At 36.9% G+C, this 12,990-nt stretch overlaps 1 protein-coding gene across 3 annotated transcripts in view; it reads right to left on the reverse strand.

Moving 5' to 3' along the window:
* Positions 1-12,990, reverse strand: part of LOC131947855 (70 kDa neurofilament protein) — a 79,033-nt gene that overhangs the window by 13,578 nt on the left and 52,465 nt on the right. For all 3 annotated transcript variants that reach the window (XM_059309232.1, XM_059309230.1, XM_059309231.1), the window contains 5 exons: positions 7,327-7,513; positions 5,139-5,234; positions 4,500-4,661; positions 3,646-3,771; positions 3,288-3,508 (listed from right to left, as the gene is read on the reverse strand). In XM_059309232.1, coding sequence (XP_059165215.1) covers positions 3,288-3,508; positions 3,646-3,771; positions 4,500-4,661; positions 5,139-5,234; positions 7,327-7,513 — 792 coding nt within the window. The remainder of the gene's footprint in view (positions 1-3,287; positions 3,509-3,645; positions 3,772-4,499; positions 4,662-5,138; positions 5,235-7,326; positions 7,514-12,990) is intronic.

The following is a 12,990-nucleotide window of genomic DNA, read 5'->3' on the forward strand; positions in this document are numbered from 1 at the left end:
ATGGCTGATCCACCTCTTTCTCTAATGGCTGATCCACCTCTTTCTCTAATGGCTGATCCACCTCTTTCTCTAATGGATGATCCACCTCTTTCTCTAGTGGATGATCCACCTCTTTCTCTATTGGATGATCCACCTCTTTCTCTATTGGATGATCCACCTCTTTCTCTAGTGGATGATCCACCTCTTTCTCTAATGGCTGATCCACCTCTAATGGCTGATCCACCTCTTTCTCTAATGGAAGATCCACCTCTTTCTCTAATGACTGATCCACCTCTAATGGCTGATCCACCACTTTCTCTAATGGAAGATCCACCTCTTTCTCTAATGACTGATCCACCTCTAATGGCTGATCCACCTCTTTCTCTGATGGCTGATTCACCTCTTTCTCTAGTGGCTGATCCACCTCTTTCTCTAGTGGATGATCCACCTCTTTCTCTAGTGGATGATCCACCTCTTTCTCTAGTGGCTGATCCACCTCTTTCTCTAGTGGATGATCCACCTCTTTCTCTAGTGGATGATCCACATCTTTCTCTAGTGGATGATCCACCTCTTTCTCTAGTGGATGATCCACCTCTTCCTTTAATGGCTGATCCACCTCTAATGGCTGATCCACCCCTTCCTTTAATGGCTGATCCACCTCTTTCTCTAGTGGATGATCCACCCCTTCCTTTAATGGCTGATCCACCTCTTTCTCTAACGGCTGATCCACTTCTTTCTCTAATGACTGATCCAGCTTTTGCTCTAATGGCTGATCCTCTTCTACTGTTTCTTCATCTACCTGATCAACAGATTCCTTATGAAGTTGAACCTCTTCTACTGTTTCTTTATCTACCTGATCAAAAGATTCCTTATGAAGTTGATCCTCTTCCACTGTTTCTTCATCTACCTGATCAACAGATTCCTTATGAGGTTGATCCTCTTCTACTGTTTCCTCATCAACTATTCTCTCATTTGTATTAACCTCTTCTTGGTGTTTGCTTTCTGGGCATGTTTCTTTTAAAATAGAAACTTCTTTATCCATTGTTTCTTCAACAATTTCCTCATCAGCCACATTTTCATCTTTTTGTTCTGTTTTATCATCTTGCTGAACTTTGCCATCCGTTCCATCATCAGGTTGATCTTTGAGATCCGTTTCATCCTCTGGTTGATCTTTGTGATCTGTTCCATCATCTTGATCTTTTTGATCAATTACATCATCTTTTTGATCTATTTCTTCATCTCGATCTTTTTTATCCATTTCATTATATAGTTGATCTTTTTGATCTACTTCATCATCTAGCTGATCTTTTTGATCTATTCCATCATCTTGATCTTTTTGATCAATTTCATGATCTAGTTGATCTTTTTGATCTATTTCATCATCTGGTTGATCATTTTCATCAATTTCATGATCTAGTTGATCTTTTTGATCTATTTCATCATCTGGTTTATCTTTTTCATCAATTTCATGATCTGGTTGATCTTTTTTATCTACTTCATCATCTGGTTTATCTTTTTCATCAATTTCATGATCTGGTTGATCTTTTTGATCTACTTCATCATCTGGTTTATCTTTTTCATCAATTTCATGATCTAGTTGATCTTTTTGATCTATTTCATCAGCTAGTTGATCTTTTTGATCAATATGATCATCTGGTTGATCTTTCTGATCTATTTCATCATCTGGTTGATCTTTTTGATCTGTTTCATCATCTGCCTGGTCAATTAGTTCTGTGACCACATCTGGCCCATCTTTAATTTCCTCATTTTCATCTTCAACATCTGTTTGTAACTTGATTTCTATTTTACTCTCATGTATTTCTGGACATGATTCTTTCAAAGTTGATACTTTTTTATCCATCAGCTCCTCAACAACTGCCGCAGGTTCTTCTTGCTGTGTTTTCACAACCTTCTTACTCTCCACTTCTGCTGGTACTGTTTCCTTATCCTTGGTAGTGAGAACCTGGTTGATGCCAGGTGATTTCAGCACATCTGGCTCAGCTGGTTTACTTGGTGTTACTTTGGTACCAGAATCTTTACTTAAACTACTTTTGTCAGTGGTATCTCGAGGAGAGTCCCTCCATCTGGTGTTAGCATAGCTGTATTTAGAAGGAGCACTGTAGCCAGTGGAGTCAGATTTGACAGTATTGGTGGAGGAAGGAGAATAGGAGTGCCGGTAAGAGTTGCGGAGAGGGATCCTGTGTTAGGGTAAAGGGGACCACAGTTAAAAGCTTTTAGGGTGGGAGGTAATTTAAGATTATAAAAAATTGGTGCAATATAGAACGAAGAGTTAGGTGATGAATAAGATATTAATTGTGATTTTGGTGGACTCAGTGGTTGTTCATAGAAAAAGGAAATGGATTAATTAAGACAATGATATTAGTCATGTGTTAGAACCACTCCTGACATTTGTATAAGGTATTATTTTTTAAAATATTAAAAAATAAAGTCTTAAAAATGATTGAGTAAAAAAAGAATGAGGACAATGAAAAATGATCATAAATAAAATAAAAAAATAAAATTAATTAGCACATAGCACACAACTGAAAGAGAACAGTAAAAATATTATCCAAATGAAACACACAAAGAAAAAAAAATAGCAGTAGACCCTACTTTATAAGCATGTTTATGCTGAGGGCTCCATTACCTAACCAAGAAAATTAAAAGGTAAATTCCCAGTGGAATGGTTAAGGTTTACATTATTGCCTTTTTAAATTGTTTTTCTTATGTTTTCATTAGGTCTTCACAGCCAAACATTTTAGAGGTTGCAGCACTTATTCTTTGAAATTTCCAATTTAAGACAACATTTTTGTTGGTAAAAGATAATAGAAGTTTAACTTTGTTTAAAATTGCTACTTCCTATTGTAAGCATACAGGTATTGCCGATAAGCATTTCCATTCTACTAAGTATAGTCAGTTAAAAGCCTGAAGCTGTTCATTAAAATACTCAAGAGTGTAACAAATAAAATATTTAGTTTAGAAACAGAATTAAGGTATTAAAAGCTATGAATCAATGTGCATTTATGTTTACTTGAAAATTTACTAAGATTTTAAAAACTAATTACATTTATATGCATTTATCTTTAATTTGAATGATGAGTTTAATAAATGGAGATTTTTAAAACTAATTTCAGTAATTTATGAGTTTAGTATTCTGATGTTTCCTTTCGTAGAAAGTGTACCTTCAATAGCTTTTTAATGTACATTTTCCCCCAAATTATGTAGTTTCCCTGTTAGTCTAGCACCTTACACTTAGGAAAAGTTTGATGAGCCTTGGTTCATGTTTTTAATGGCTAAAACTGACTTACCTGGTTTCCTCACCCTCCAGCAGCTTCCTGTAGGCGGCAATCTCCAACTCCAGGGACAGCTTGGCATCCATCAGAGTCTGGAGCTCAACAAGCATGCCTTCCATCTCAGTTCTGAGCTGGTTCATCTCCTCCTTCAACGAGTTCACCTGGATGTCATGCTCATGCTCCTTCTGCTCCAGCTCTCGCAGCAGGTCTTGATACTGCTTCTCCAACTGGGCATTCTGGAGTAACAACAACATACATACATGTTTAATTGTAAAAGCATTGAAATAGAGTGTAATCAGGCTGGACTTTGGCCAAGAAGTAAAAGACTTGTACGCTGTTACTAAGCAGAGGTAGATTGTGACAATAAACTTACCCTGGCCTCAAGGTCAGCCAGTCTTGTACGTGAGTCACTCAGCTGTTTGTGAAGCTTTTTAGTTTCTTCACGAGCATGCGTGGCTTCCATGTTTTGCTTGGTGGCACCTGTACGGAACTCTTGTACCTGATTCAAGAATACAATAATTGATTCATATTAGAAACAGTGTAGCGCATGATTTTTAGAATATAAACATCTATGATACATGAAACATTTTAATATCTGATTTTAGAATAGAATTGTTTATTGATAAAAAAAAATGTAGTATTTGATACTTATAATATAACCGTAAATTGATAATGATTTTCAGAACATAACCATTTATTAATATCACAACCATAACCAATGCTGTTAAATATAAATATAATAGACACCAGTAACTATACTTTCCTTTTAACTGAACAGCGTAAATCATAAATAACTAAACCTCTACTTTGTGCACTAATTTATGAATAAAAACTTAATACATAAATCTGATTAGTGTTTAAGAAATTAACATTGGAGTGGTGAGTTCACCTAAATAATTGACCAGCTTTGACATGTTACCTTGAGGTTGTAGAAAGTTTCCATCTCTCCTCTAGTAGTGAGTTCACCTAAATAATTGACCAGCTTTGACATGTTACCTTGAGGTTGTAGAAAGTTTCCATCTCTCCTCTAGTAGTGAGTTCACCTAAATAATTGACCAGCTTTGACATGTTACCTTGAGGTTGTAGAAAGTTTCCATCTCTCCTCTAGTAGTGAGTTCACCTAAATAATTGACCAGCTTTGACATGTTACCTTGAGGTTGTAGAAAGTTTCCATCTCTCCTCTAGTAGTGAGTTCACCTAAATAATTGACCAGCTTTGACATGTTACCTTGAGGTTGTAGAAAGTTTCCATCTCTCCCCTGATTTGGTCCACTTTGAGGTCATATTCCTGCTGGATGTCTCTAATGGCCTGAGACAGCTCATTCTTCCAGAACTCTCTGTTCTCAGCAGTGGTGTCTCTGTAGGCGAGGGCTGAGAGTTCCTTCAACTCCTAGAGAAACATTCAATTTGTATCTATGTTAAACAACATGTGGCTGAGATTTTGGTACACTAACTACATCTAAAAACTAATAATAAAGTAATACATATACATAAACTCTTTAAGACTTGACTAATGCTCCGAACAACCAATAATAATATTATTTTCCCTATTCTAATATATATCTCATTCATAATTTTGGAAGAAAAACAGACATACTTTTATGTTATAGTTACTAAAAATACTAAGGAAAAAAAAATGTCAGCTGGAAAAAAAAATTCCCGTAATGAAAAATATTTGATTTTCTTTTTTTTTTGTTTATTATATAATGTTGACTGTGGATTCTACAAAAATCTGTTTTAAAGAACTATATTTTTCCATAAGCTAGTGGCTTAGGTTAGAGCCCTGCTCAAATGTTGTGAATAAAATGTTCAGACACTAAAAAAAACAAATACTTATAATAAAGACAGACAGCTAGCACTGGCTGACCTGTTCATGAACACTCTTTAAGAATTCAATCTCCTCCAACAGTGTCTGGTACTTGTTCTCTGCATCAAGTCTGGCAATTGTCTCATTGCTCAAGTCCTGGAAGAAAAGTGAAAGTGGTTAGAGTTCATCCGAGGGTAATACATCCATGGGGAGACAATGATTAAATGCTAAACACTACAGTAACAGTAACGTACCAGACTAACAGACTAAAATCAATATCTCTCACATCACATGCTACTAAAGGTAATAAAATTAGAGGAATGTACAAGTATGTGAGAAGATTATTATATATCTTATTATTATAAGAAGAAAATGTATAACTGTAAGGAAGGTAATTTAAAAATATATATATTTGACCTACCTAACATTGGAAGTTTTCAAAGATAAAATTTCTATCTTTATAACCGTTTGAATTAGATGTAAGTTCTAAAGATTTTTTTTTGTTTCAAGCTTCATACATCCAGCCCCCCCCACCCCCCCATATTAGTTATTTATATGTTAAATGTGGCAGTGGTAACCAAATAGGCCCTACACCTAATATATAATTATTACAGAGTAGATTATATAACCAAACATTTATAGAATAGATTCCAGAGCATAACAAAACATTGATTTATCATTTTTAACATGATTTAAGTTAGATCTAGAATCTATATCTAAGCCTTAGGTTAGGTATTTAACTCTAGTAAAAAGTAGTAGATCTGGTGGTAGAATCTAGAATAGGATCTAGATAATACTAGATTCAAGAAGACAGAAGATTTATCTAAATTCAAGATTCTTCTAGAATTTAAGCACCTTGCATATTTCCTGCATTGTGATTGAGAAGCACTCTAGTAAGTCTAGCTAGTTTAACAGAGTCTATCTTAGAAGTAGGTTAGATCTAGATCTCTAGACCTAGTCAAACAATAGATTACCGGGTAATCTATTGTTTAAGGTACATAAAACCAGCCGAGGCTAGTAATGTGCGAAAAAGTTACATCATTGTTAAGGCTTTAATAGTCATGATAGAAGTATATTCACATTTGATATATTTGTGTCAAATATTATAGATCTAGATAACTGAATAATAAACCAAAATCAATGGCTAAATATTACTAAATAATAGTAATTAATAATTATAACAATATATCAATATAGGCAAGAAATTAACTTTAAACAGCAGTGTTTGTGAGAAAGATTTGCTATATAGATCTAGAATCTAGATGTTCTATCGTTTTAGGTACGTAAAAATCGCCCGCGGCTAGTAATGTACAAAAAAGTTAACTCATTGTCAAGGCTTTAATGGAGGCGAGCGAGTTGACGAGATTCCGTCCCCAATGTTGTTGACATGGAATAAAAACGTGCTTTTTAAGATTTAGACCGTAAAAAAAAATAAAAAATAAAAACTTAAGCCTAAAATTAATTTAGAAATTTTATATTTTTAGAATAAATGCTATAACAGTTGCAAATCCAGAGAACTCGAAAATAATTTGTTGAGTTTAAGGCTACATTTCTATTTATTTTCATCAAGCCTAAGTTATAACCGGATGTTTCACTTTCGTAAGACAAATATTGATTGGCTGTACAGTTACTTAGTGATCGATAACTATTTGTTTACAAAACTTTGCAGATCAAGTTTTTAAATAACAATGCAAATTAAAAACCCCATGACCTAGTTTTCTATTTTTAGCTTACAATGTGTACAATAAAATTAATGACGGCCTATCCAATAGCAGGATGCCATTGTTTATGTCGCCATTACACGTGAAAACCAAATTGTTTTTGCTTTTTTTTTTAATTTTTATTTAGTTACCGAAAATATTATAAACATCAAATACATCCAATCTCTAATAAAGTCCGAAAAAAACCAGATAGACAGGATTTTATAACCATATTAATTGTAACTACGCCGTGCAAGATTTTTTTTTTAAATGAATTTATACACCTCTCAAATACCTTTGAGACTTTTCTCGCTCGTGTCCATTATAGAAGTATGATTGTGATATATTTGTGTCAAATGTTATAAATAAATGAATAATAAACTAAAGTCAATGGCTAAATATATCAATATAGTTACTATCGTATATAGGCAAGAAATTATCTTTAAACAGCAGTGTTTGCGAGCAGGATTTGCTATATAAAAAGCGGCCATCTGTTGTTTGAACTTGTTTTGTTAGGTGATCTCTAACTGTGATTCTAGTCTACTCACAATTCTTAGTTTTTCTAGCTCCTCTTGTAGTCTAGCGATAGTTGACTTGTCTCTCTGTCTTTCGGTATCCAAAGAATCGTTGGTTCTTCTTAGCATGCGAATTTCCCCTTCCAATTCAGAGACCTGCTGGTTTAACTTGTTTATAGTTTCGCGGTCTTGAGAACGCCATTTTTTGGCCTCGTCTAGTCTGCAAAGAAAGGGGACGTTTGTGATTTTATTACTTGACTTTGTTACAAAAAGTTATTCTTTCGTTTTATCAGGCATTGAAACAAACCTGAGTCTAGATTATAATGTTATATAGCTATAAAAATCAACTTAAGACTAAAAAAATGTGGTAAATATGTAAATTTTAAACTTACAATTAATTAACAATGCACACCCATACAATGCCAGATTTTTTACGTGACAGGGCGAAATTTGTCTTCTGCTGGCATTCACACTTCCGTGACAAATAAATTTATTAAAAAGCAAATGTTTATATCTGTTGGCAGCCTATCTAGTCTGTATACTACATCTAGATCTAGATTTATAGCTTATACGGAAAAGTAGAAATCAAGTGAATGGAAAATCCTTTGATCAAAACAGAATCTCCAGTTTATATAACTTATGCCTGAAAGAAACTCGGTACAAGTATGGGTGGAGGGGGGGGGGTGGCATTGAAGACATGACAATGGTGAAAAGGGGTGGGGGGGTGCAAACCGGCTACATTACATTTGTGTGATGTTATGAATGGGCCCTCCAATGTTTAAACCAGTCGCTAGCTGAAACAACTCCCAGTACAGGACGTAAAGACAACAAACATTTAGATTCTATTATTATTTCAAAATAAAAAAAAATAACAAACTTAGTTGGTTCTGCATTTTAATTTTAATGAAAAAAGGAATTACATTAGGAGGATGTTGTTGTTTTTTTAAGTTGCCATAGCAACCTAGGGCTAGACACCAGGAAAGATTGATCAAGAAATCAATACGAACAACATTTGATTTCAGACAATAGGGAATTTCACTTAGTGCTGTCGTGTGTCTACGACGGGCGTGTGCGTTGGGGGGGGGGGGGGGGGGACACACACAAATAATAGCATGTTTATTCAACATGTTTTGTAGGGTTACCCTTCTTTTATTTCATAAGCAAATGTATTCTTTACGGTTTAAGCTTTACTGGTATTCAAAAATACCTACGCCTCCAAACAGTTGATAATTATCAACACACTTTTGGGTGAGGCCAGCTTTTGGCGTCCCGCTAACCATGGCACCCAGGGGCTGCAGCGCCCCTCTAACATTGCGCCAGAGTGTGTGTCCGCACAAAACTAGCCCCCTCGCCACTGACATTGTCAGACTCCGCCATCCATCAAGACGTCTCTATTGTCGTTAATTAGACCGATTACAGGACGGAACTAACAAAGCCAATTTAAGTACTAGCACGAATACTGCACCCCCCCCCCCCCCCCACACACACAGACCTACACCACCCATCTTATGTTAATTTAATGATATATTAAGAATACAAAAGTTTGACATTCACACGGTCTACAACAATTGCAGTTACTAACATCGTGCGCTTGGATGCCAATTTTAAGGTTGGTTAATCGATTTAACTTGTTTTGTTCTTCATTTATAATGGATCAATAATGATAGAAGTCTTGGCGGGTTTACCAGTAATGCCAGAACAGAAAGAAATCAGGCTTTCTTTTAGACATTTTCTAGGGTGTGTGTGATGGGCGCTATATATATATATATATATATATATATATACACATATAAATATTCATCGTCCGGGAGGCGGGGTGGGTTTAAATGTGGCGGGGTCAGTAGAATGCCTGAGTGTGGGTGGAGGGGGGGGGGGGCGGGCAGTAAAAAAACTCATAGAGAGAGAGAGAGAGAGGAAGAGGGGCAGAGGGAAAGAGAGTTTCAAGAAGGCCCACACTTGTAACAAATGAGGTTCCCGTAGAACTCTGGGAGTAATTAAATCAGAGGAGCAAATGAATGGCTGTCTGAAGGCTGGGCCGACATAACAAGTCCAACATCAGTTCAACAACAGTAGGTCGCGCCATCTGTACAACTTAGGGGGAGGGGGTCTGGGGGGGGGGGGGGATGACGTCAGCTCTGAATAACGTTTTATTGACCACAACTCCAATAGGTGACCAAGTAGGTTTTTGGCTTCCAGCAATTGGCGATAGAAATCATTCACGATAGAAATCATTCACGATAGAAATCAAAACTGATTACCATATAGGGCATACAATACTGGACCATGTTGATTTATTTATATATGTTTTTATTTATATGTTTTTTATTTTTATATGTATTTATATACGGTTTCTGTGATTTTGTCCCAGAGGCGTAGCGACCCTTCCCGGCGCCCGGGGACAAACTTTCAATTAGGCGCCCCCTCGGGAGCAAATTTTCAATTTTAACCCCCCTTCAAACTTTCGATTTGCACCCCGCTCAAACTTTTGATTTGCACCCCCCCCCCCCCCCCAACTGCAAAAATGCAGCTAAAATTACATTTTAATTTGTTTTTTCAACCCATTTTGGCGCCCCCTAAGGTCGGCGCCCGGGGACATATGTACCCCCCGATATTTTTTCACTAAGAGAAGCATAGGAAATCTTAAAATTGCGTGTAGTTTGTTCAACGGTTCAGCTTGAACGCTACTAGAAGTATTTATTTTAACAAGGGGATCCACCCGTCTAAAAAAAGCTTATGTCGGATCAAGCTTCAATTTAGAACCTGGCCAGATGACCGTAAATTCCCGCAGGCCCTATTTGGCGCCGTTTCTATTGGCGGGTTTGGAAGCGGGATGATTTTTTAATTTTTTAAAGAGGTCTAGATGGCTAAGCGAATTAATGTTTGTGGCTAGCTAACAGAATTTGTGTTCGGGGATTTAAAAAAATTAACATATTCGCTAACCCGAACATGTCTTTGGCTAGATTAAAAAAAAAATGTTTGTAATTTACTCATGCAAAACATTGCACGGAAAAAATTATAAAAAATCCCCCCTTCTCCCAAATTAAAAAAACAAAACAAAACAAACATCGCATAGCCTACAACCAAGAACAGCGAATCAACCTCAGATCTAAGTTAAATGAACAACAAAAATAAAATCATTTTTAAACAGCTCCTTGCACATATTTTTGTGTTTTCCATTCTGTATCAGTTCTAGGATATCTTTCGTCTATGTCATGGTAGTTTGTCGTTTATCTCTCGCCGCCTCCCATGTTCTGTCTATCATACCGGTATTGATTATGTCAGGGTGTCTTTTATTTTGGCGTTCCCTACTTTCCTTCTGACTTTGCCAGAAATAGTTCCCATGTGCCCGCCGTTAAAGCGTTGCTAGGAAGCACCCTGGTGTGTCTCTGACGTGGTAGGCTACCTAGTTTGTAGGCTACCTAGTTTGTAGGCTACCTAGTTTATCTGACGTGGTTGGCTACCTAGTTTGTAGGCTACCTAGTTTGTAGGCTACCTAGTTTGTAGGCTACCTAGTTTATCTGACGTGGTTGGTTACCTAGTTTGTAGGCTACCTAGTTTGTAGGCTTCCTAGTTTGTAGGCTACCTAGTTTGTAGGCTACCTAGTTTGTAGGCTACCTAGTTTATCTGACGTGGTTGGTTACCTAGTTTGTAGGCTACCTAGTTTGTAGGCTACCTAGTTTGTAGGCTACCTAGTTTATCTGACGTGGTTGGCTACCTAGTTTGTAGGCTACCTAGTTTGTAGGCTACCTAGTTTGTAGGCTACCTAGTTTGTAGGCTACCTAGTTTGTAGGCTACCTAGTTTATCTGACGTGGTTGGTTACCTAGTTTGTAGGCTACATGGTTTATCTGACGTGGTAGGCTACCTAGTTTGTAGGCTACCTAGTTTATCTAACATGGTTGTTTATCTAGTTTGTAGGCTACCTAGTTTATCTGACGTGGTAGGCTACCTAGTTTATCTGACGTGGTAGCTACCTATTTATCTGACATGGTAGGCTACCTATTTATCTGACGTGGTAGGCTACCTATTTATCTGACGCGGCTACCTTATCTAACAAGGGAAACAACCTATAAGAATTCTATAGTTAAGTAATGATCAAAGTCTGGGTGACAGTGAACAGTCAATTCCATCTGTGGTAACTCAACTGTCTACTAGGGTGGTGCCAGAGTCAATGAGGCATTTAAAATTCTGATGAAGTTTTAAATGCAAAATAAAGCTACAGCACCCCCCCCCCCACATCCACACACCAATCCAACATGTACAGACTAGATCTAGTCCTAATTTATAAAAGGCCACGTTCGCACATCTCTCTCTCTCTCTCTTTCTCTGTCCGCAAAAATTTTTCGCCGGACATCACGTCAGAATCGGCAGCGATATATCGAGAACTTTTTACGGACTTTTGTTGAAAATAATATGTTAGATGTTTTAAATGTATAACCACAATTTTACTTAAAGAAGAAAAATAAAAATTAAAGGCGTATTCGAATGTAGTGAAACAGTATTATTTATGCAACCGGAAAAGCATTAATATATGTGAAAAAGAACGCATAAAACTGTGACGTCACTATTGCTTATACATTAACTAATGACGTCATCTGCCGTGTTTAGAATGAAAAGAAATGAACTATTTCATTCAAATTTGATTTAGATCTACGTACACTATGAAATGTATACAATACAATTTTTCCGGCCTAAACTCATAAAATTTATTTTATGTATTTGGATTCTAGATCTAGAGATTCTAGATCTAGACTAAATCTAAATCTAAATCTACGCAATAACTAGATCTAGACGTAGACGCTAAGATCTAGATTTAGACTCTAACTCAGTAGCGTAGCGAGGGGGGGGGCGGGGGGGACATATGTCCCCGGGCGCCGACCTTAGGGGGGGCGCCAAATTGAAAGTTTGAGGGGGGGTGCAAATGAAAAGTTCGAGGGGGGGGGGTGCAAATCGAAAGTTTGAGGGGGGGGTGCAAATGAAAAGTTCGAGGGGGGGGGTGCAAATCGAAAGTTTGAGGGGGGGGGGGGTGTGCAAATGAAAAGTTCGAGGGGGGGGGGTGCAAATCGAGGGGGGGGGGGTGCAAAATTATTTATTTTATACAAAATCTTTGTTTGGAACTGGCTAATTTGGGATGAAAAATTAATTTGAAAGAATAGGCATATTCGCGTAAGTTAAGATTTTAAAATACGTGTTTCATTCTCCGTATTTTATAGGGTGCCTAAATAGCGGAGATGTTAGTGTACATCAGGGGTCTCCAAACTACGGCCCGCGGGCCGGATGCGGCCCGCGAAGTCCTCTAATCCGGCCCGCGGAGATCTTTTTGTCCAAGGAAAAATCGTTTATTGGTGATGATGAGGAACTTTGCCCAGAAAAATCAAAGACATGCCTGGAAGAAACTGGCCCCCGAACTGAAATTTGATAGTTAATGCGGCCCTAGGACTAAAAAGTTTGGAGACCCCTGGTGTACATTAAACCACGCAGGTGCCTAGTGGCACATAAAAAGGCAAATATTTTTTAAAAAGTTTAACATTAGAAAAAAAAATATTTAATTTTTGAAATCCCCGAACACAAATTCTGTTGGCTAACTTTTGCAGAAATAACAAGAAAAAAACATACTAGATTACTTAAGATTATTAATCTAGATTAATAAAGTTCACCAAATAAACTCCACCACATATAGTTCACAGCATACAACGATT

This window comes from Physella acuta, unplaced genomic scaffold (genome assembly GCF_028476545.2).
Source record: "Physella acuta isolate Inbredline_101_S28 unplaced genomic scaffold, ASM2847654v3 ptg000609l, whole genome shotgun sequence".
Classification (NCBI taxonomy): domain Eukaryota; kingdom Metazoa; phylum Mollusca; class Gastropoda; family Physidae; genus Physella; species Physella acuta.